The sequence below is a fragment of the Lithobates pipiens genome, unplaced genomic scaffold, assembly GCF_037356315.1.
Source record: "Lithobates pipiens isolate NorthernLeopardFrog02 unplaced genomic scaffold, aLitPip1_a1.2 Scaffold_25, whole genome shotgun sequence".
NCBI lineage: Eukaryota > Metazoa > Chordata > Amphibia > Anura > Ranidae > Lithobates > Lithobates pipiens.
Genome location: NW_027507787.1, coordinates 146,794,363 through 146,819,558, shown reverse-complemented (window position 1 = coordinate 146,819,558; position 25,196 = coordinate 146,794,363). Strand labels below are relative to the sequence as shown.

The 25,196-nt window shown below is 43.6% G+C and overlaps 1 protein-coding gene across 1 annotated transcript in view; it reads left to right on the top strand.

Moving 5' to 3' along the window:
* The window catches only part of ATRNL1 (attractin like 1), a 1,004,401-nt gene that overhangs the window by 628,031 nt on the left and 351,174 nt on the right, over window positions 1-25,196 (top strand). Inside the window, exon 25 of the mRNA XM_077454933.1 lies at window positions 22,165-22,226. Within this exon, the coding sequence (XP_077311059.1) occupies window positions 22,165-22,226 (62 nt within the window). The remainder of the gene's footprint in view (window positions 1-22,164; window positions 22,227-25,196) is intronic.

Here is a 25,196-nt window from a genome sequence, read left to right as displayed (position 1 = left end):
CTACAGCAGGGGAAAAAAATTCCTTCCTGATCCCCCAAGAGGCAATCGGATTTTCCCTGGATCAACTTTACCTATGTTAGTACCCAGTTATATTATGTACATTCAGGAAAGTATCCAGGCCTTTCTTAACCACTTGCAGACCGGACCAATTTGCTGGTCAAAGACCAGACCCCTTTTTGCGATTTGGCACTGCGTCGTTTTAACTGCCAATTGCACGGTCGTGCGACGTGGCTCCCAAACAAAATTGACGTCCTTTTTTTCCCACAAATAGAGCTTTCTTTTGGTGGTATTTGATCACCCCTGCGGTTTTTATTTTTTGCGCTATAACCAAAAATAGAGCGACAATTTTGAAAAAAACACATTATTTTTTACTTTTTGTTATAATAAATATCCCCCAAAAATATATAAAAAAACATTTTTTCCCCTCAGTTTAGGCCGATACGTATTATTCTACATATTTTTGGTAAAAAAAATCGCAATAAGCGATTATTGATTGGTTTGCGCAAAAGTTATAGCGTTTACAAAATAGGGATAGTTTTATAGCATTTTTATTAATAATTTTTTATTATTTTTTTTTTTTTACTAGTAATGGCGGCGATCAGCGATTTTTATTGTGACTGCGACATTGTGGGGGACCCATCGGACATTTTTGACACATTTTTGGGACCATTGTCATTTATACAGTAATCACTGCTATATAAATGCAGTGATTCCTGTGTAAATGACACTGGCAGTGAAAGGGTTAACCAGTGGGTGGCAGTGTAGGGGTTAGGTGTTCCTAGGGGTGTGTTACTAACTGTGGGGGGGTTGGGCTTTCATTTAGTGAACATTGATCTCTGCTCCAATCACATGGAGCAGAGATCAGCGTCACTAGTTGCTAGGCAGAATGAAGAAATGTTGTTTACACAGCATTTCCTCCATTCGGCCGCTCCGTGAGACGATCGCAGGGATGCCCACGGCGATCGAGTCCGCGGGTCCCGCGACCGGACTCACGGGGGTCCCGACCAGCGCGGGAGCGCCCCGCCGGCGGCGCGCTCCCGATGGCAGGGCGGTATTGAATATTGGACGTACCTGTACGCCAATATGCCTGCCCGTGCCATTCTGTCGACGTACATCGTCGTGCGCTGGTCGGGAAGTGGTTAAAGCAATCTACTGAGCTGGCCAGAACCACCTCTGGCGGGAGTTTATTCCACATTTTCACAGCTCTAACTGTGAAGAAACCTTTCCGTACTTGAAGATGAAATCTCTTTTCCTCTAGACGTAAAGAGTGCCCCTTGTCCTCTGGGTTGACCGTACAGAGAACAACTCAACACCAAGTTCACTATATGGACCCCTAATATATCTGAACATGTTGATCATACCCCCCCTTATTCTCCTCTTCTCAAGAGTGAATAAATTCAGTTCCTCTAATCTTTCCTCATAGCTCCTTCATGCCTCTTATCAGTTTGGTTGCCCTTCTCTGCACTTTCTCCAGTTCCCCGATATCCTTTTTGAGAACTGGTGCCCAAAACTGAACTGCATATTCCAGGTGAGGTCTTACTAATGATTTGAACAGGGGCAAAATTATATCTCTCTCTCTGGAGTCCATACCTCTCTTAATACAAGAAAGGACTTTGCTCGCTTTGGAAACAGCAGCTTGGCATTGCATGCTATTATTTAGCTTATGATCTACCAAAACCCCCAGATCCTTCTCCACTATGGATCCCCACAGTTGTACTCCCCCTAGCATGTATGATGCATTCATATTCTTAGCCCCCAAGTGCATAACTTTACATTTATCAACATTAAACCTCATCTGCCACATAGTCGCCCAATTAGACAGTGTATTGAGGTCGGCTTGTAAATTGGAGACATCCTGTAAGGACGTTATTCCACTGCATATCTTGGTGTCATCTGCAAAGACAGAAATGTTACTTTTGATCCCAGACCCAATATCATTTATAAAGATGTTAAAAAGTAAGGGTCCCAGCACTGAACCTTGGGGTACACCACTGATAACCTTAGACCATTCAGAGTAAGAATCATTAACCACGACTCTCTGAATTCTGTCTTTTAGCCAATTTTCTATCCATTTACAAACTGATATTTCCAAACCTGTAGACTTTACCTTACACATGAGCTGTGTGTGCGGAACTGTATCTAACGCTTTTGCAAAATCCAAGTATACCACGTCCACCACCACCCCTCTGTCCAAGGTTTTACTTACCTCCTCATAAAAAGAAATCAGATTTGTCTGACAACTTCTGTCTTTCATGAATCCATGTTGTCTGTTGCTTAAAGTGTTTTTGTTCAGCAAGAACTCGTCGATGTGGTCTTTTATTAAACGCTCCAGTATCTTCCCAGCTATAGAAGTTAAGCTAACAGGTCTACAGTTACTTGGTAAAGACTTTGATCCCTTTTTAAATATAGGCACCACGTTCGCCCTGCGCCAATCCAGTGGGACTATTCCCGTCATTAATGAGTCCCTAAAAATTAGATACAATGGCTCTGAAATTACAGAGCTCAATTCTTTTAGGATCCGTGGGTGGATGCCATCAGGGCCAGGTGCTTTATCCACCTTTATTCTGTCCAAATATTTCTGGACCATATCACTTTTGAGCCATTGTGGATCATTTGGGGCTGTGTCACTATCACCCCCATTATGGACATGCGCTCCCCCATGCTCTTTTGTGTACACAGAGCTGAAGAAAGTACAGTGGTGTGAAAAAGTGTTTGCCCCCTAACTCATTTCCTGTTCCTTTGCATGTTTGTCACACTTAAGTGTTTCGGAACATCAAACCAATTTAAACAATAGTCAAGGACAACACAAGTAAACACAAAATGCAATTTGTAAATGAAGGTGTTTATTATTAAAGGTGAAAAAAAAATCCAAACCATCATGGCCCTGTGTGAAAAAGTGATTGCCCCCTAAACCTAATAACTGGTTGGGCCACCCTTAGCAGCAACAACTGCAACCAAGCGTTTGCGATAACGTGCAATGAGGCTTTTACAGCGTCCTGGAGGAATTTTGGCCCACTCATCTTTGCAGAATTGTCCTAATTCAGTTACATTAGAGGGTTTTCGAGCATGAACGGCCTTTTTAAGGTCATACCACAACATCTCAATAGGATTCAGGTCAGGACTTTGGCTAGGCCACTCCAAAGTCTTCATTTTGTTTTTCTTCAGCCATTCGGTGGTGGACTTGCTGGTGTGTTTAGGATCATTGTCCTGCTGCAGAACCCAAGTTCGTTTCAGCTTGAGTACACGAGCAGATGGTCGGACATTCTCCTTCAGGATCTCTTGGTAGACAGCAGAATTCATAGTTCCTTTTATCACGTAAAGTCTTCCAGGTCCTGAAGCAGCAAAACAGCCCCAGACCATCACACTACCACCACCATATTTTACTGTTGGTATAATGTTCTTTTTATGAAATGCAGTGTTCCTTCTACGCCAGATATACTTGGACACACACCTTCCAAAGAGTTCCACTTTTGTCTCATCGGTCCACAGAATGTTGTCCCAAAAGTCTTGGGGATCATCAAGATGTGTTGTGGAGAAATTGAGACGAGCTTTGATGTTCTTTTTGCTCAGCAGTGGTTTTCTCCTTGGAACTCTGCCACGCAGGCCATTTTTGCCCAGTCTTTTCCTGATGGTGGAGGCATGAACGCTGACCTTAACTGAGGCAAGTGAGGCCTGCAGTTCCTTGGACGTTGTTGTGGGGTCTTTTGTGACCTCTTGGATGAGTCGTCGCTGCGCTCTTGGGGTAATTTTGGGCGGCCGGCCACTCCTGGGAAGGTTCACCACTGTTCCATGTCTTCGCCATTTGTGGATAATGGCTCTCACTGTGGTTCGCTGGATTCCCAAAGCTTTGGAAATGGCTTTATAACCCTTTCCAGACTGATAGATCTCAATTACTTTCTTTCTCAATTGTTCCTGAATTTCTTTGGGTCTCGGCATGATGTGTAGCTTTTAAGGATCTTCTGGTGGACCTTACTGTGTCAAGCAGCTCCTATTTAAGTGATGCCTTGATTGTGAACAGGTGTGGCAATAATCAGGCCTGGGTGTGGCTATAGAAATTGAACTCAGGTGTGGACAACCACAGTTATAGTATGTTTTAACAAGGGGGGCAATCACTTTTTCACACAGGGCCATGATGGTTTGGATTTTTTTTCACCTTTAATAATAAACACCTTCATTTACAAATTGCATTTTGTGTTTACTTGTGTTGTCCTTGACTATTGTTTAAATTGGTTTGATGTTCCGAAACACTTAAGTGTGACAAACATGCAAAGGAACAGGAAATGAGGAAGGGGGCAAACACTTTTTCACACCACTGTATTTAATAAATTAGCCTTCTCTTTGTCCCCAGTCACCCTCTCTAGATTATTTTGTAAAGGGCCTACATGCTCAGACTTGACCTTTTTTGGGGTTTGTCCTACTATCTTTTGCAATCTGTCGTTCGTTTTGAATTTTTGCATCCATGATTTCCTTTTTACATATTCTGTTAAATTCTTTGTAACATTTAAATGACACTAGTGTTCCTTCATTTTTATATTTTTTAAAAGCTCTTCTCTTATAGTTTATAGCTTTTTTAACTTTGGCTGTGAGCCACATAGGTTTTGTTTTTAGCCTTTTAAACTTATTGCCCATGGGAATATACTTTGCAGTGAGGTCCCAAACAGTCTTTTTGAAGAATTCCCATTTCTGTTCTGTGCCCATTGAAGCAAATATTCTCTCCCAGTCTAAGTCCTGGAGAGCAGCCCTCATCCTTGGAAAATTTGCTCTCTTGAAGTTAAGTGTTTTTATCTTACCCGTATGTATTTCTTGTTTAGCGCTAACATCAAAGGAAATCATGTTATGATCACTGCTACCCAGGTGTTCCTTTATCTGGACATTAGTAATAAGCTCTGCATGGTTTGAGATTACCAGGTCCAACAGAGCTTCATTCCTAGTTGGGGCCTCAAACTGGACCATAAAATTGTCCTGTAATAGGTTTATCATTTTTTGCCCTTTAACTGTCCCAGCAGTGCCATTACTCCAGTCAATTTCTGGGTAGTTAAAATTATCATTATTATTATCATTATTATTATTATTATCATTATTATGTTGATAAACATTGCTAGCTCCTTTTTATTTTTTTGACAGCTGTGAGCAGGGAACTGCTCTGCACTTGTTACATGAATCATGGGAATGCTGAATTAAGATCATGTGGGGGATTAAATTGAGATTGCAATTTTTTAATGATTAATCATGCAGCTCTACTGCTGTAGTATTAAAAACATTTAAGAAACCTGGGGCTGAGCCTGCCAGGTCCACTTGGTAACTAAAATATCACTTCTATTTGGACCAACTCTGTAAGGCGGATCTCTCACTCCTACATGGGGCATGATCAATATTTAAGAAAGCACAGACTGTCAGTTTGCCAGTTTCTAGTGGTTGTGATATGAAGCACAGCACAGTTGTCTCATTAGATCCTCTAATCAAATGGCTCCATTTTGGTTCAGCACAAACGTTACTTCTATCTCTTGATAACAGGTCCTCTTTGATCTTCATATTAACATTTATAAAATTATACATTTTTTCCATTATTAGCGGACAAAAACCAGATGTAAGATGGATGTCATGTATCAGATTTTCTCACCATGCGTCCTTTCTATACATATCTGGGATCCGGTAAATGGTGCTAAGGGTTTGCGGTCACTAATGATTATAGAAATGTAATACCTGCACGTTTGGTGGTGTTAATTATCTGCGCGGTACAAACATGGCAGCTTGTCCTCTAATTGGCGTCCTCTGTAATATGTACCGGACACCCAATACCCCTGACGTCTGTTTATATGGATGTAGCGCGTGTTTGTTTACTGATGGGAAATCTCTGGGGGAGATTTTTTTATAACGAGTTTGCGAAAAAATACGATTTTCACATCAGCAAAGCCTTCTGACCAAAAGTCATGAAGGTTTAATGTGGCGTCTTCTACTTTATCACTTTGTGATGGAGCACTTTGTGCTGTTATCCCATTCCTGATGCAGCAAAAGAAAAGTTGTATATGGGCAGCACGGTGGCTAAGTGGTTAGCACTTCTTCCTAGCAGCACTAGGGTTCGAAATCCAACTATGGCACTACCTGCACAAAATTTCCATGTTCTACCTGTGCCTGTTTGGGTTTCCTCCAGGTAATCTGGTTTCCACACCCTGGAGACATGCTGTTATGTTAATTTGGCTCCTGTTTTAATTGGCCCTAGTATGTGTGTATGAATGTGAGTTAGGGACCTTAGATTGTAAGCTCCTCGAGGACAGTGACTGATGTGAATGTACAATATATACACTCTATTACCAAAAGTATTGGTACCGCCTGCCTTTACACCCACATGAACTTTAATGGCATCCCGATCTTAGTCCATAGGGTTCAATATTGGGTTGGCCCACTCTTTGCAGCTATAACAGCTTCAACTACTCTGGGAAGGCTGTCTACAAGGTTTAGGAGTGTGTCTATGGGAATATTTGACCATTCTTGCAGAAGCACATTTGTTAGGTCAGGCACTGATATAGACGAGGAGGCCTGGCTCGCAGTCTCTGCTCTAATTCATCCCAAAGGTGTTCTATTGGATTCAAGTCAGGACTCTGTGCAGGCCAGTTAAGTTCCTCCACCCCATACTCATTCACCCATGTCTTTATGGACCTTGCATTGTGCACTGGTAGGCAGTCATGTTGGAACAGGAAGAGGCCATCCCCAAACTATTCCCATAAAGTTGGGAGCATGAAATTGTCCAAAATGTCTTGGTATGCTGAGGACTTAAGTGTGGCCTTCACTGGAACTAAGGGGACAATCCCAATCCCTGAAAAACAACTCCAAACCATAATCCCCCCACCAGCAAATGATTTTGAACAGTGCAAAAAAAGCAAGTATCATAAAGACATGGATGAAGTTGGGATGGAGGAACTTAACTGGTCCTTACCTCAACCTGGTAGAACACCTTTGGGATGAATTAGAACAGAGACTGCAAGCCAGGCCTTCTCATCCAAAATCAGCCCCTGACCTCACAAATGCGCTTCTGGAAGAATGGTCAAACATTCCCATAGACACACTCCTAAACCTTGTGGACAGCATTCCCAGAAGAGTTTAAGCTGTTATAGCTGCAAAGGGTGGGCCAACTCAATATTGACCCCTAAGGACTAAGACTGGGATGTCATTAAAGGTCATGTGTGTGTAAAGGCAGGCGTCCCAATGCTTTTGGTGATATAGTGTATGTAAAGTGCTGCATAAAATTCACAGTGCTGTATAAGTACCTGAAATAATATTGGGTGGTTTCATCAGCTCACAATGCAGTTTCTTACTTTGTTGTTGCAATAGCTGACCTGTCACCAAATATCAAGGGCATTACTGTAGCCACAGCAAACCACATGACTGCTATGGTGTCTCAAGGTGTCCAACTGCACTGTTATGTATCCAGGTAACAAGAACATTTGGGAAATCCATTTGGAATAAATAAATGTGTATATATAACGTGTATTCAATTGCTATGAAAAAAAAAGTAAACGTTACTAGGTGAAATGCCTTCAAGATAGAGAGGAGAGAGTCAGAAAGGTTCTTAATAAGGATGAACTCAGGCGTGTTCGCATGGTCCACGCGCAGAGCCCGCCAGGAAGTCGGCGCAGCGCTGCCCTTATCACAGGCAGTGAGACATTGCCCCGATGCACGGCTGCAGAGACTTCCTGGCGGGCTCTGCACATGGAGCATGTGAACACGCCTGAGCTCATCCCTAGTCCTTAATAGTTGTACTAATAGACCCCATCATACATAGTTATGGCCTTTATGATATTGCTGGGAGTTAATGTCACACAGTCATAATTAACCTGGAGTCTGTGTCTCTGGGGAAAGGCAAAGAGGAAAAAGACATGATGTTAATGTAGTGGTGTAGTTGCCACTAGTAACACACATCCACCATATCACCCCACTGCCAGACTCCCATATATCACTTGCAGAGACAATGAACAGTCCTTTGCTGATTTGGTTTTTGTTTATTAGGGGGGTACAACTTAGTTGGGAAAAGGGTTATATGGGATGCCCATAGAATAATTCACTTTGCCATCATATTTAGAGATTTGTTTACAGATTAGCACATAGTTTGAGTCTGAAGGGTCAATGTACATGTTTTAACAAATACAGTCTTTTCCCTGCATCGCCATGCAGACTATTGTTTCTCCTCTGCTTACCTCCTGCACACTATTACTTCTAGAACTTCCTCACTCATGACTGTGTAAGGATGAGGACATCACTCTTGGCCGTGTAAGGGTTCCCAGAAATCATTTCCTCCTCCTGCACAAACTTATACTGTAGTTATTAGTGTAATGTCACATCATCTTCTTTAAGCAAAAAGGACTCTGAATAGTTCTTCATGCAGGCTCTGGTTGCTCGCTGCTACTAGGCCAGAGGCCTGCAGTACCTCTTCCCAGAGACCTAGTAGTTTAAAAGCACATACAAAGCAGTGGACTACTGTTCCCAGCTAGCCCTGCTTGCAAATCCTGTGCCCTCAGGCCACATTGATTTTACACATATCCCCACAGTCTCTCCTCTGATCCAGGACTCCTCATCATTGACCATGTAATGAGGACTTTACTAATGACCGTGTAGAAGTGAAGTTCCATCACAGACTTCCTGGCACATCCAGGCGTCCACTGTGGTACACTCACCGACCTTTCTCTGCCCAGAGTCCTTGATGGAGAACTTAACCGGACCGTACATCCCGACAGCTTCACCGGCCCCTCTGCTCCAGGAATTCACCTTCCAGTGGCATGTTATCTCAGCCTTTATAGGAGGCCCACCCCCTGCCAGTACCAGTTGGGGATTGGTCAGGGCTCCCACATAAGCTGCCTGCCACTCCAGTTCTAAGCCCTGCCCCTCTTCCAGAATATTCTCCCTGGAAGCAGGGGAGGCACCTCAGAACTAGAGCACAGGTGGTCACACTCACTGCTACACTAACCACTCTCCAGATCCAAACAGACAGGCCTAGCTCAAAGCACAGGCCTGCCTAAATGTACCTGTGCTGACAGACTATCTAGTAAAAATCCTATACTAGCACCTACCTATTGTTAGAGGGTGCTACAATAATAATCCACAAATCAGAAGTGCTGTAAACGTAGACCTCTCCAACGTTTTAGCTGCATATGTGTTCAGTGTACACCCCCCCCCCCCCCATGTTTTACTCTACCCCTATGGTTCATTCCATCTCAACATCTCCTGAGGGCCTTGTATGGAGATAATCCTGCACTTCTCCACATTTCTGTTTCCTACATGTCGCCAGAGGCATGACCACAGGTAATGGGGCCCCATAACAAATTTTTGATAAGGCCTCCTGCTTTCATTGATGTTAACAAAGGTTTGTCTAAATCAAGGACATGTAGCTGCAAAACTCCCAGCATAGTCAGTACATTACTAGGAAGCAGTGCTGTGGGCAGAGTGGTCAGGAAAGAGGGGACATCGTTGCAGGGAAAAAAAATGAATGGGGGTGGGGGGGTTTGCAAATCTACAAACGGCTTTCAGTTTTTAGTAAAGGAAAAACTGGGATCTTTATAGCCTGATGAATACTGTGTTATGCCGCGTACACACGGTCGGAGAATCCGTCGGAATGCGTCTTATCGGACCGTGTTGTCAGATAATCCGACTGTGTGTGGTATGCATCGGACTGATTCCATCCGAATCTCCGTCGGACCCAATTTTCCAACATGTTGAAAATATTTCCCGACCAACTGGGCCGGTCGGACCTAATCCGATCATGTGTAGCGAATTTTGATCGGACCAAGTGCCACACATGCTCAGATCAAATTCCTACATCAAAGCTATTGGCTACTAGCCTGAATGTAGTCCCATCGTAGCGAAATTACGTCACCGCGTTCTTGGCAACCGCTAAATCAGACAACTTGGCCCGACCGTGTGTATGCAATAGTTTCGGACACAATCCGTCGGACTAAACCTGACAGACAAAATCCGACGGATTTGGTTGGCAAAATCTCCGACCGTGTGTACGTGGGCTTAGACATACAAGTTAGTATTTTGTATTGTTAGACATAATTTTAGTGCTGGCCAGGGTGACAAGAAATCTAAGGGCAGTAAATTGACACTAAGGCATCTAAAGAGAATTTACTTACTGCACATCCTGCAAAGGGGGATATCTGACTAGCGACAATGATTCATTCACACTGGGGCAGGGGGGCGTTAGCGGTAAAGCGCCCCTAATATTAGGGGCACTTTGCTGCTGTAATAGCGGTGCTTTTCAGCCACTAGTGGGGTCCTTTTAACCCCGCTAATGGCTGAATAAAGGGTTAAAAGCTCTGCTGCCGAATCTCAGGTGGTTTGGCAGCGGCACCGCTCCTGCACTGCCCGATAGGTGCTGCTTGCAGGACTTTTTTCTAATGTCCTGCAAGCAGGGCTGGCGCAAGGATTTTTGACACCCTAGGCGAAACCTAATTTTGTCGCCCCAAACCACCCCCCCTTGACCCCACGTCTGACTCCACCCCCTTTGCCCTGTCCTTGTATGCCCCACCTTTTAAATGAAATGCCCATCAAATGCAGCCTCACCAGCGCCCATCAAATGCAGCCACACCAGTGCCCATAAATGTTTGCTTGCTTTCATTCATTCAGTCTCTGACACTATGTGCGAACGGAACAGCGGCTGCCTGCTGATGCTGAGACTTATTTGTTTGCTGCAGAGAGAAGAGAGTAGGAACACCAGTGCCCTAGGCGGCTGCCTAGTTTGCCTAGTGGTAGCACCGGCCCTGCCAGCAAGCACTCCGCCTCGGTATGAAAGCACTCGGGCTCATACACTGGGGCTGCAGGGGAGGCTATTTTTAGTCCAAAAGCATCTGAAAAACACCCCAGTATGAAAGGAGTCCAATACAGTCCCGGAAGTGTACTGCTTTTACATGCACACAGATTTATTATATTTAAACTGCCTCAAAAGCCCCCTAATGGGGCCCTTTCTACCCCCAGGCCCAACAGGAACTGTGTGGGCAGCTATGGTTATTGTTATGCCACTGCATGTCCCCATGAAATGACACTTCTGTTTTCTAATCGCCCTTAGATTTGGAAATTACTGTAATTTGCTGCTGTAAGCACAGCAGCTCTCACTCAACCATTATGGTATAGAGAAGTAAGATAACATGAGGTTAACAAACGTAAAGGACACTGCAGCGTGCTGCAATGTATGCCTCTGTCATCTTTGTCGAAAGTCAAGCCTTATCAACTGCTGCTTTTTTCCCAATGTTTAAGCTGCTATCGTGAAAGACAAGTCAATCAGATTTGACCAGAAAGGATCATTTATCACACCTGTTATGTTCTGCACACACATGTGGAAGCCATTTTGTCTTCTGTGTTTGATTTATGCTACAGTTAAGGTGTTGAGGGTGTGTGGAGGCACGGAATATCTTACCATACAGCAACTTGGCAATCTTTCAAGCTACGCCAAACTGTTTAGTCCATCATAAATGAGAACTGCAGGTGAGGCAGGGTTTTACCTATTACTCTTAGCACACTTTAATACAATGTAGTAAGTTGGGCTCTCCATCTAAGACAAAAGTTTTTATGTTGGTAGGAAAGTAGCACACTGTGGGCATGGGTAAACATGCATGGTTTAAAGGAATGTGGCTATGCCAAAATGGGAGTGTATACTGTCTACTGCTGATGGCCCAATAAATGGCCACTCCTGAAATTTTGGGACCCTTCCTTTTTAGATGAAGACAGGCTCAGGGGGTGTAAATCACAGGTGACCCTTGGAATTCCCAGTTGAAACGTCTGCATCTTACTGTTGTCCAGCTACTGATCAGCAAGGCTCAGCATGCTGAATGGTCCTCGGAAACTGGGAAGCATTAAAGTGTATTTCTAGCCAGAACTTTTTTTTGGGGTTTTGGATGGTTGAAGTATTGGAACCTCTGTCTGATTTCATTTCTGTCTTGGTGAACATTGTCTTCAAGACAGAAAGTGATGGGAATTGCTGAATTTTACAGTTGTAGCATGGCAGCAGGTAAGGATAAATCCTTTAATTTGGTGGCAATTAAAGCCATCCATAGATGCAATTTTCTTTGCTGCAACCATTACTGCAGGAAAGAAAATCAATTGATTCCCCCATCAACACTGACTGTGTTGATGTGTTGACTTCCTCCCGTGAAGCTATTGTTTTCTCTCGGCAGGGGGTGCAGGGAGCCAAACTGACCAAAAGACTACACAGTGATTATTGCTAGCGGCTACAGTCACTGGCCATAATCCCATGAAGAATTGATCAACTTGGGTACAATTAGCCTGCCCATACATTGTTCGATATTCGAACTGGCTATGGCCACCTTAAGAGGGGAAATTTTGGCTATAGATTCACTTTAAGCTGTGGAATCTGGAGGGAGATTTATATGGACAATGGCTTGTAATTTACAGATGACTGCCAAATTTTTCAGTGAATTGTTATGTCTTAGCCAGTAGGAGTTACCTCTCAGAATGTTGGCTTCCAATCCTAGTTGCTTAGCACTTGGTAGTGGTTTGCCTGGAACAGAGAACTAGCCAACAGAGCATCCACTTTGTCCTGGTAATGAGGCATAGATTGGGCCAGGTCAGAGAACCAGATGATAGAGCATCAACTATGTCTTAGTACTAAGAAATACCATGATTGGCCCAGGTCAGATAACAAGATAGCACATGAGCAGTGTCCTGGTAATAAAACATACCATCATTGGGCCAGGCCAGAGAACCAGATGATAGAGCATCTAAAGGACCATGTTAATTAGGCTTTCCATGATTGGCCAGGACAAAGAACCAGATGATAGAGCATCCACAGAGCTATGCTAATTAGGCATACCATTGATTGGCTCTGGTCAGAGAACCAGACAATAGACGTTCCACTGTGTCCTGATAATGAAAACTACAGTGACTGTCCCAGGCCAGAGAACCAGATGATGAAGCATCCACTGTGTCCTGGTAATGAGATCTACCATTTTGCTTGTGTAAACTATTGTGTGGTTTAGGCAAGTTTGGGGCCTCCTGTCCTTTAAAAGAAGCATCCTGAGATAGGGATATCAGTCGTAGTGCACTTACTCTGATCTGACTGTCACCATATTAACTCCTTATTTATCATCCCTAGTAGTCAGGCTCTCCTTTATAAACATGATGATAAACTATTGTATGAGGTGCTGTGCGCCCTGAAGGATTTTGCTGGTTCATTTTGTGAAAGATGCTATTGGGTAAGAAATATTGTGGGTCATCTACCATTGTGTTTGCAAGTGTGTGTTCTTTCAGTTGCTCATTCTGTATTATCAACTGCAAGTGGAGCAGCTGAGAACCATTGGGGGAACAGGGAGATGGATCTTCTTCTGCATTACCCAGATGTCATGGCAGGCCTGTGGGTGAATGCTACACTACCTTGGTATGGCCCAATCTTCAACAGAAACCCATGGCACTGTTTTGGCCTCCTGGTTCTCATCAACATTTGAGATATTATGGAAGCAACTTCATTTTGACAGTAGCAGAGGTTAAAAAGACATAATTTTTGTGATATGCAGCACTTCAAATAATGAGAACCTCCTATCCATTTTCTAAACCCCTTGCCGACTGAGTGGAACAATAAGAAATTAAAGCCAGTTAGGCGAGTTGTCTCCAGCTTTCCCCGTCTTTCTTTTGCATCTCTTCTCCCCTTTTCTCTTTTATCCCTCTCCTCTATCAACCCCCCCCCCCCCCCATTGCATTCAATAGACTATGAGGGCAATTTATCAGAATTGGAGCAGTCAGAATCTGGAGTAGTTGTGCATGACGACCAGCTTCTACCTCTCATTTTCAAATCTTAACTGAACAAGACAAACCTAGAAGCTGATTGATTGTCATGCACAACTGCTCCAGATTCTTGCTGCTCCCGTTTAATAGCTTCTCTAGTTTTTTTGTGAACACCCTACCTCCCACCACCATCCAGTTAAGACTTGTTGGCAGATAAGAAGTATTGAGAGTTGTGCTCATCCCTGTACATCCCTGTACTTCTGATGAATGATAAGCAGCAAACAGTACCCTCTCTATTTCTGCACCGTACATTAGAACAGCAGTGAAAGCTCTGGAGTGCCTAGGATGGGATTGGGAGCTTTTTACAGGTTTTTCGGCAAAGTGCACTCCTGTGTGATCCCAACATCCTTGAGAAAAGCATCCAATGATGAATGATAATTTCCATCAATCTTGCCTCCATTTTGCTCTTGTGTTTATGCACTGTATTTGGTTGAAAAGAAAATGCATAAAATCAAAACAGCTTTACATGTACTGCAGGCTCAACTAATGACTGTACTGAATGGTGTTGTTCAATGGAGAGCTTCAGCAGCCTCCACTACCAGCCAGGGAATGGATGTGGCCTTCTGTGTTGTGCTCAATTACTATAAATAGGTTTAAATTTGTGTTTTATTCCCATATGGAGCTGGGATCTGAGGTTCAACTCCCAATATGGAAATGGTTCAGGGCTTACTGTACAGCACAACAAAATATGTCAGAGCTATATAAATGTATAACAACATTATGCAACTGTGGCAGGATGGTAGAGTGTAAGCTCCTTTGATGCAGAGACTGGTATGACAGGCTCAGTGTTCTCAGTACAGCACTACTGAATACAGTCCTTTGAAAAAGTATTCATACCCCTTGAAATTTTCAACAATTTGTCATGTTGGAGACAAAAATTTTAATGTATTTTGTTGGGATTTTACATGCTAGATCAGAGAAGCCGCCAAGAAGACCCATGGTGACTCTGGGAGAACTGCAGAGATTCACAGCTCAGGTGGAAGAATCTGTCCACAGGACAACTATTAGTCGTGCACAAATAATGAAGTAAAATATCCCTGCGCCAACCAATCAGATACGGGGGGATGGATATTGTTGCATGCACTGAAAGGGGTATCCAGACCCAGATATAAGAAAATCAACGAATAGAATAGTGCTGCACTATACAGGGAAATAGAGTGTGGGAGTGGATATGGGAGGTATTAAACTATTTGACAAGAGGCAATAGTGCACATAAATTACATAAATAAAATAACTGCAATGTTTCAAAGATAAATAAAAATGAATCTCCCTGGGTAAAATCCGCAGCAGTCAGTCCTAAGGTCCACTACCTAGCGTTGCACTTCCGACTCCTACGGAGTGCATCTGTCACCTTGTCTCAGGTGACCTGACAGGTACTTGGGATACGTACAAGATTAATGAGATTTTAGGTAATCAAAGAGGGCATTCAAGACAATTGGACTATTAGGATGACAGATGGTTAGAAAGGGTATTAAAAATCATTGATGAAACAATTTAGGTCAAATTCTATGTTAAGCCCCCGAGGTGCAAAAGTATCTAACATAAATATCCATTTAGATTCGAGTTGGCTAAGCGCTCTAACTTTGTTTTACATAGGGTTCTATGCCCCAAAATTTTAACTGTGAGTGGTCCTTATTATGATAAGTGGCAAAATGCCTTGATACGCTGTGTTTATCAAAGCCCTTCAGAATATTCTGTACGTGTTCTTTTATTCGAATCTTTAGAGGTCTCTTCGTGCGGCCTATATATTGAAGGCAGCAGCTACATTCCAGGGCATAAACTGCCCCCTCCGTATTGCAACAAATAAATTCTTTGATTTCATATGAGTTCCCTGTACATTGTTGAGACAAAGTCTTTTTTCTTTTAATTCGGGCGTTTCGTTCTTACACAAGCATAACAGCACTTGCAGGCAAAAAACCTTTTCCAGTGAAAAACGTTAGGCTTCTTTTTTGAGGATCTGGGATATTTTTTACTATTTTGTCCCATATGGTGGGGGCTCTTCTATAGATGAACTTTGGAACTAAGGGAAGAATATGTTGTGGTTGTCTATCTGCCAGGAGAATGTTCCAATTCCGTTTAATGATTTTTTCTATTTTTTTATGTTGGGCATTATACTCAAAGATGATGGGCACGAAATCTCTTGAGGTTTCTTGTTTGGGTTTGTCTTTTATTAGCTCTTTGCGATCCATATCGGCGACTTCTGCGATTTTCTTGTTGATGTATTCATTGTCATATCCTTTCTCTAGGAATTTCTGCTTCATGGTTTCTGCTTGAGTCTTATGAGTATGTTGTATAACCAATTTTTATGGTGACAACTTTCTAATGGTAAATAGCTATTTCTGTCTACGTTTTTGAAATGTGTTCTGGAGGAGAGTATGTTGTCTTCCTGTGAGATCTAGATCTAGGAATGTAATTTTTTTGTTACTTATTTCCCAGGTAAGTTTGATGTTTCTATCATTAATGTTCTTTGTTTCCTCTCCATAGTAGCACGATATCATCTATGCATCTTCTGTATATGTGGAGGCCTTCTGGGATGTTGGAGAATACTCTTTCCTCTTCCCATTGTGCCATAAAAAGGCCTGCTACACTGGAAGCAACTTTTACTCCCATCGCGACTCCCGTTTTCTGAAAATAATTACGATTGTACCAGAAATAGCTATTCTTTAAACAGAAGTCGAGACATTTCACTAGATATTTTCTTTGACTACATGGAAAAGACGTATATTTCCTCAGGCCCCATTTTACTGCCTCGCATGCCTGGTGATGTAGAATAACGGTATATAGGGAAGATACGTCTGCTGTGGCCAGCCACCAAGATTGTTCGCTTCTAGGGATGTCATCCAATATTTGTAACATTTGTTTTGTATCCCTCAGATATGCCGCATGTTTGCGCTTCCCTCTTTGTGCTGGGAGTGCGCCACAGCACTCATACTGGGATAGGAAAATATATTAGGGCTAAATAACTATATATTAATGTATAATGTAAATAATGTATAATGTAATAATAATGTGACTAAATAATAATAATATAATGTGACTGTGGTGGGACATTAGAGTGTACGTGCCCAGTGCAAGGATATTTATCTATATAGGTGAAGGTGCATTTTGCTAACCCTGACCTAGCTCAAGCCTTGATCTAGCCATTTTGTCTTCATTAGGTAATTCATTTTTAATTTTTATTATTATTATTATATATTTTTTACATACATTTGTTTGTTTACATCTTTCTCCCCTGGCAAGGGGAGAAAGATACCATGTATCCTTCTCTCCATTTAGAGGAGGAAAAAAAAAACACATGGGCAGGCCAATCAGAGGCTATCATGGTGATCAGAAACTTGGAGTCCCAGTTCCCAATCATTAGTATGAGACCTGGGAGTCTCAGTGAGTGCGCACTTCCAGCACAAACACTAGTATGCTTATATGTGGCCTCATGCAAGAAGACCCACTGAAGTGAGGTGGCATATATGTGTACAGGAAGCAGGAAGGGGTTAAAAATCCGAATCTCCAGCAACTGACTGGGGATTTTTCTGCCCTCCCCTATCTTGGCACCCTAAGGCGGCTGCTTAAGCAGCCCTATACTGGTGAAGGCCCTGTACCTACCTCTCTTCTAGGGACTGATGTACTCTGTACAACACTGGGGAATAGGTCAGAGCTATATAAACATACAGTAGAATAATAATTGTAACTGTAACCTTCCTTCTCATCTTTGATAGGGAAGGTAAAACTCAACTCAAGATTCCTAATTACAAACACGTTTAGTTCTCCGTAACAATGTTTATGAAGCTTATAACTGTATATTTTAACAAGTATAAAAGTCTCTCTCTCTCCCTCTCCCTCTCCCTCTCCCCCTCCCTCCCTCCCTCTCCCTCCCTCTCTCCCTCTCCCTCTCCCTCTCCCCCTCCCTCCCTCCCTCTCCCTCCCTCTCTCTCCCCCTCCCTCCCTCTCTCCCTCCCCCTCCCTCCCTCTCTCTCCCTCCCTCCCTCTCTCTCTCTCTCTCTCTCTCTCTCTCTCTCCCTCTCTCTCTCTCTCTCTCTCTCTCTCTCTCTCTCTCTCTCTCTCTCTCTCTCTCTCTCCCTCTCTCTCTCTCTCTCTCCCTCCCTCCCTCTCTCTCTCTCTCTCTCTCCCTCCCTCTCTCTCTCTCTCTCTCCCTCCCTCCCTCTCTCTCTCTCTCTCTCCCTCCCTCTCTCTCTCTCCCTCCCTCTCTCTCTCTCTCTCTCTCTCTCTCTCTCCCTCCCTCTCTCTCTCTCTCCCTCTCTCTCTCTCTCTCTCTCTCTCTCCCTCCCTCCCTCTCTCTCTCTCTCTCTCTCTCTCCCTCTCTCTCTCTCTCCCTCCCTCTCTCTCTCTCTCCCTCCCTCTCTCTCTCTCTCTCTCTCTCTCTCTCTCTCCCTCTCCCTCTCCCTCTCCCTCTCCCTCTCCCTCTCCCTCTCCCTCTCCCTCTCTCTCTCTCTCTCCCCCCCCCCCTCTCTCTCTCTCTCCTTTTTCCATACATAGAAGAGATATAAATATATACATTTATATATACAATTCAATTATTCTGTAGATCTCATCCATTCATAAACATTCTAACATTTAGAGACTTTAGAGTGTAAGTTCCTCAGACCTTATTTGTAACTTTGAGTTTTACAAACTTGCTCTTCTGTAACTTCTAAGCAGGTTTTATTTATTGTCCCATTTAATATAAGGCTATTTGAACAGTATTTTAGGTTCGGTCTTTATTTTTCATGCGGTTTCTCTCCTCTGCTAAACGCACCCCAGTTTCAGCCTTTGCTAATAACCGCATCCAATTTGTAACACTGTACCAAGTTTGTGGCGGTGCCCTGTCCCTGGCGATAGAGAATAATCACATTACGGAGGGCTGGGCACGGCAGGAGCTGCTGGTGTCGGAGTGTTATTGTATCATTACACTGCGGATAATTCCCCCCTCAGCCAGACATTAACATTTCATAAGGTGGCCTTTCTGTCAGCGCCGCAAACAAACAAATAAAACAAACTGATACACACATTTGAGAAATGAATTTGTGTTTGAAATGTCACCCGGCTGGATGGCGTGCAGAGAACAAGCCCCAATACACGGGGGTCTCCGCCGACCTGAGTGGGCAGTTTGGAAAGGTCCTGCTACAAGGAAAACAGATTGTTTCTAGAACTCGCTAAATTGCCTGCGTTCTTCCACTCCGGGTATTCCCAGTGCAGCAAAATGCGACAAAGTGATCTTATTTCCTTCCAATAACGAGACAACAAAATTTTAAGCTGAGCTAAAACATGGCTTAAAGGAGTCTCAAAAAGCATTAAGCATTTTGTAGACATACTAGAGAAAAGTTTTTGTTTGCCGCGGAGTTCTTACAGATGAAAGTGACCACCCCACACTATCATTATGGCTTGGCGCTCATTGCTCGGACTAATTTAATATATGCTTCTCCTTATCGTATATTTTCGTGAGCTCCATCCTAATGACAGTTTTATCCCACACATAGAATTTATTCTGAGCTGAATGTCATTTCTCCCATTTAGCGCTGGGATGCCAACATTTCAGTCTTGGCTCTCAACCGTCATGGCGTTGGCTTGGTTCACTGTGTGCACTACAGTCTCATATATTCTACGACTTTTAAGCCTTGGAGAGGGACTTGTGTTTGGCTGTATGCTTGGAGGTGATTAGCGGGGAAGGTTGTGCTTGTGGGGTGGATCTGCAGCTGATGACCTCGCTGTCGGGTGGAGAAACTTCGGCTGTATTCCAGAACATATGGTCAGCTCTGAGCGGGTGAGCTGGACAAAACCCCCCGCAGAGGAGCAGAAAGACGAACCAAGGACATCTAAAAAGATTTTTTACAAGCAAACAAAAGGCCATGCCGCATTTTTTTTTTTTTTTGCGTTTTTTTTTTTTACTGTTTCAGTAAACTTTATTGACACCATTATATGAATAAATTACAAGGATAGACCTGTACCTCAAATTTTACCCTTGTGCTCCTTATTTATGTTGCATGGTCCTTTATGTTCCTTTACAGAATGTGTAAAACAGGCAGAGTACACAGTATATTATCTGATGTAACTTTTTTCAGCCTTGTTTGACCTTAGTCATATCTATGACTAAAGCCAAGTGAGTCTGAAATGCGTAAATTGCTGCTACTGTTTTATGAGCAAGATGAGATGAAATAAAACTTACACTGGAGAAGATAATCATGTACTTTGTCTTACACCAATATATGGCTTTTATTTTATTGTTACTTCCATCAAATGTGAAGGGTTCAGGATTGACCCACTGATTAAAGATGAAACGTGCCATAGGAGAAACCAGGTATTGAAAAAAGAAAACTAGTGCAGCTGTCCACATCTAAGGACTGGAAAACTGTAATCCTATTACATTTTGTTATTGGGTTTAGATACATTTGAAAATATCCATATAAGTGCCAAGTCCATTGAGCAGTTGAAGTTTCAGTTCCACACTATGTACAGCACCCTGCTGGTCCCCCCGCAGCCATGATCTGCCTTCTCTGCAAAGAAAAGGACAAAGACACAGTGACTGGGTCTAATAAAGGGAATTTCATGAAAATGTTGATGAGGGAGGAAGACAAAATATATGCAGATTAAACTTCTGCTTTAACTATTTCTGTATAATTTACTATTCCTTCTGAAGCCTCCTTATTGAATGAGGCTGCCTATCACATTCAAAAACAATAGGGATAGTCAAAAGGGGTGAGTGATGGGGCCAAGCTTGAGTTTTATCAGAAAAATCAAGATAGTTTCCATTTAACCTGTGGGGTGTACAGTGTAGATAGACAGATCCCTTAGGGCCGGTTCACACTGCAGGCGAGGCGAGGCGACACCGACTTGCCTCACCGCGACCTGCCGCGACCTCAGCGGCAACTTGCAGATGACTTCTGTATAGAAGTCAATGCAAGTCGCCCCGAGGTCGCCCAGAAGTAGTACAGGAACCTTTTTTCTGAGTCGGAGCGACTCGAGTCGCTCCTCTCAGAACGGTTCCATTGTACAGAACGGGGGCGACTTGTCACACTGCGGCGAGGCGAGTCGTGTCGCCTCGCATCGCCCGCAGTGTGAACCGGCCCTTACTGAGATACTGTATTGTGCCTGCCGCCAGCTCGTTCGATATTTCAATCAAAGCATGTCAGGCAGAAAAGGGTCAACAGGGCTACCCACACGGCCACTGATAAGGCAATACAGCCAGCCCTCCTGTATGGGGTCCGATCAGTTCAAAAGAGGGGCATAGGTACCTGCTGAGCAGGATGACCTACTGTACTGTCTTATTACAAACACCGACCCTCTTCTGCCTCTCCCTACCTTCCATCTGCTGTCAGGGCTCCACTGTGTGCCCTTTTCCCTGCAGTGCTGCCAGCTTTTCTCCTTTCCTGCTTGCAGCTGCTGGGGGGCCCACATGGGTTTTTTTTCCGGATGGAGAGAGGGGAAGGGGCCAGTAAATGTGCCATTTACTGTCCCCTTCCTTTTCTGAATGAGGGCAGTGAATGATCGGTGCCAATCACTCCTGTGTCCATTCACCTATGAAGCATAGTAAACTGTTCACTACGCTTCAGTTTGCGAATGAGTAGGAAGTTTCATAGCACTTCCTATCAATTCATGTGTGCAGCTGAGGCTGTAGAGAAAGGGACTGATAAATCAATGCCCTCAGTCCCTTTCACCTGGGGAGGGGGGCCTTGTCAGGTCAGCTGTATGGGGACCTGTGATTTCTAACAGCAGACTTGGCTAACCCACAAAGAAAATTTAGTCTGGTTCATCAGGAACCGGCACAGATTCACACAATGTATGGTCAGCCTAAGTTCAGATGACTATATTCCTGGATCTACAGATTGATATGTAGTCCTCACTAAAGCTGGCCATAGATGGATTAAAATTTGGTTGGTTCAGCAGCGGCCGGCCAAATTGTGATCCATCTGTGACCGTTCTGGTTTGAGAGTAGTCGATCTAATGATCGACTTCTCTTGAACGGCACTTTAGTCAATTTCTGTTTGGTCAGCGCATGTAGCCAATCGGCTGCAGCGCTGATCAGTGTATTTTGACTGTGGTGGAATCCCCACTGTCAGAATACAGTAACACAGCAGGGAGGATTCCCCCATCCACCTCACTTGTGTGTTCATTCAGTTTTTTTTGATTAGATGGGGTCATCTGTGGCCAACTTTACAGCAACCTTTCCTTAAGGTTTTTCTAGATCACAATCTCAGTTTGCAGTGCCCAGGTCTGTTTACTTGCTAAATACTCACATTGTCAACTGGTATTCTGTCCAGGGGGTTTGAGTTGAATTACGGAATTGCCAGCCAACAGTTTTTTCCCTTATGGTAACCAGACATGTATTCTTTATACCATATATACACACATATGAGAACTTGCTCTGACCCATTGCTCTATATTTTTCAGATTGCCTTCTCCCAACACAACACCATCATGGACCTGGTCCAGTTTTTTGTCACCTTCTTCAGGTAAGATCTGATATGCTCTGTAATGTGCCTGCCAGAGTCTGTTGTAAAAACTAAACCTGCCCATAGATGGATTTAAATTTGGCCGGTTCAGCATGAAGCGGATGAATTTCAGTCCCATCAATGGGCAGGCTGGTTGTACTCTATTGGCTGACTTCAGAACAACCAGCCTGTCTGTTTTCCCCCCATATGATCACTGCTGTGGGATATTGCATTCTGATGATGGGGAAACCTCCTGCTGTCAGAATACAATGGCGCAACGGGAGGGATTCCCCCATTACCACTGACTATGTTGATGGGGGAATCCAGTAATTTTCTTTGCGTCAACCCATGGCTGAAGGAAATTGCATAGTCTATGACCAGTCTTAGTCGAGCCATACACAGAGTGAATTTCTTTCCTGCAACCACGGGTTGCAGGAAAGAAATGTGCTTGATTCCCCCATTAACACAGACAGTGTTGATGCGGGAATCCCTCCTGCCTCTACTCCTTCTCTGCTCTCCTGAAGTACTCTGCATACTCTGGTTGGCCATAGACTGGTTGAAATTTGGCGGGTTTGACAGAGACCAGCCAAATTTCCATCAGCGTGTGACCATCACTGCTCTACAGAAGTCGATCATTTGATCAACTGTTGTTGAAGGGACATGTTGGAAAACTTGCCAATTTAACAGCTGCAGTTCTTGATTAGGGTATTCTGTCAGCGGTGGGTACCACTGTCAGAATACCATGTTGCTATGGGACGGATTCCTCCTTCCACCCACTAGCTGAGAAAAGAAAAAACTGTCTATGGGACAGCTTTCCTCTCCTTTCGTGAAATACTCTGGACTGCTTGGTGGCTCTTTCCTCTTGCTCTCCTCACCTTAAATACTTGGTACTGCTATAAAAAAGAATCAAAACTATCTGTCATTATAAAAGCCCCCTTCAGTCTATGAATGCTGCTGCTAGACTAATACACCTCACTAACCGATCCGTGACTGCTGTTCCTCTCTGCCAATTTCTTCACTGGCTTCCCCTACCCCACCGTGTAAAATTCAAAATGCTAACCACAACATACAAGGCCATCCACAACATCGCCCCCATCTACATCACCAACCTCATCTGCAGATATCACCCAAATCGTCCCCTCCGCTCCTCTCAGGACCTCCTTCTCTCTAGCTCCCTTGTTACCTCCTCTTATGCTCACCTTCAGGACTTCTCCAGAGCCTCTCCCATCCTCTGGAACTCCCTGCCCTGGTTTATCCGATCAGCCCCTAACCTGTCCACCTTTAGGAGATCCCTGAAAACTCACTTATTCAGGGAAGCATATCCCACACCCACCTAACAACTGTACCCGTGCCACCCCCATCAAATCATTCCCTGCATCAATTACCTTTTGTACCACCTACCCCCTGCCTTTAGAATGCCTTGCCCATGTACCATCATGGGCAAGTTTTAATCTGGATGACTGGGTGTTCCTAGGCAGGATGCATTTAGGTAATGGCCACACATGATGCTGAACCTCCATGATTAAAATAATTGAAATCCAATGAAAAATAGGGTGGGCTAGGAACAGTCAGGCAGGGGTCGATAGGGCTAGATATTGTTGGATGTCCGCCAGAAAGAAAATGAGGCGGGCTCTTTCTGACTTGCTGCAGCTTCTAATGCACATTGTGAGAAGCTCACAGTGTGCATTGATATCAGTGTAAACATTTCGACAGGAGAGGAGCCTGTACAACTATGCAAGACTAAAGGGAAGGCTACAGATCAATACATAAATTGGTGTAAACCTACGCTAGGGTAAGAAAATATAGCTGCTGTGCACTGTGTCTTGTTACCAAACACTTAATACATAATAAAATAATTGTGCAGCACTCTAGTACTATTCTATTTGAATAGCACATGCAATTGTACATCAATAGTCCATAAAGTGAAGGAAGAAAAATAAGTGGTCCAGAAAAGCCAAAAAGCGTACATTTCAGTGATCCTAGAACTGTGATGGAAATAAGAGTCTCCAAAAAAGCCTGTGACACCATTCACTTGGTCAATGTGTGCTCTTTTTAACAAAGCCAATCCAGCATCTTGGAGGCAGGAGGGTCTCTTTCAGAGTGATGACCAAAACAGCTTCAGCACCCAGGCAGCAGCAATAAAAGGCATAGACATCTGTTCCAGAGGGGAACCAAGCCAAATATAAAATGAAAGCACTCCAATAGTGTGATATTGCTAAAACTGATATTACTTTATTAAGCAATAAAGATGCACTCTTAAGGCATAAATCCAGCATGACGAACACCAGCAGATCAGGCTTTCCAAGAGCGAAGATGGCCAAAATGTGGCTGAACATGCGTGGTGGTGTGTGTATGTGACCCTCCCTACACGTTTCGTCACACCAGACGTCCTTAGGGGAAGTTTTTTTGATCACTTATTTTGCTTCTTTCACTTTATGGACTATTGATGTACAATTGCATGTACTTTTTGAGCGCTAGAGCGCTGCACTATTATTTTATTAAGGCTACAGATTTGTTTTAGGAAATTGCTGACTTTTTGTTAACCCCTAATCCTTATTCCACAGGCCAGGAATTTCCATCTCCACCCATCAGTTCTCACTACTTTTCTACTTATTTGCACCTGCCATTATTCCAAAACAAATTACTTGCATCTCAGGCTGTCTCTTTTGTGTGGAGAGAGGCAGTACTTAAGGAGGACTTCGCATTTTTGGTGATGCATGGAGGGTTATAGTAAACCTCCACTTGCATCCTCAACACAGAAGTAAAATCCCAATGGAGCTTCTAACCCTTCCATACTCCACCCAATGTTAAACATGTAAGCATATGAAGGCAAATTGGGGAAATTAGGACCTTTGCACTTTGCAGCTTTGCTGAAAACCATTGTTGGTGTACTGGTTGGTTTTGCCTTAAGGTCCTCTAATATCTGATTTTTGAGGGTTTTGTCTTGGCAGAGCCAGGTAGAGGGCTTGACAAGAGATGGCTGCCCTAAGT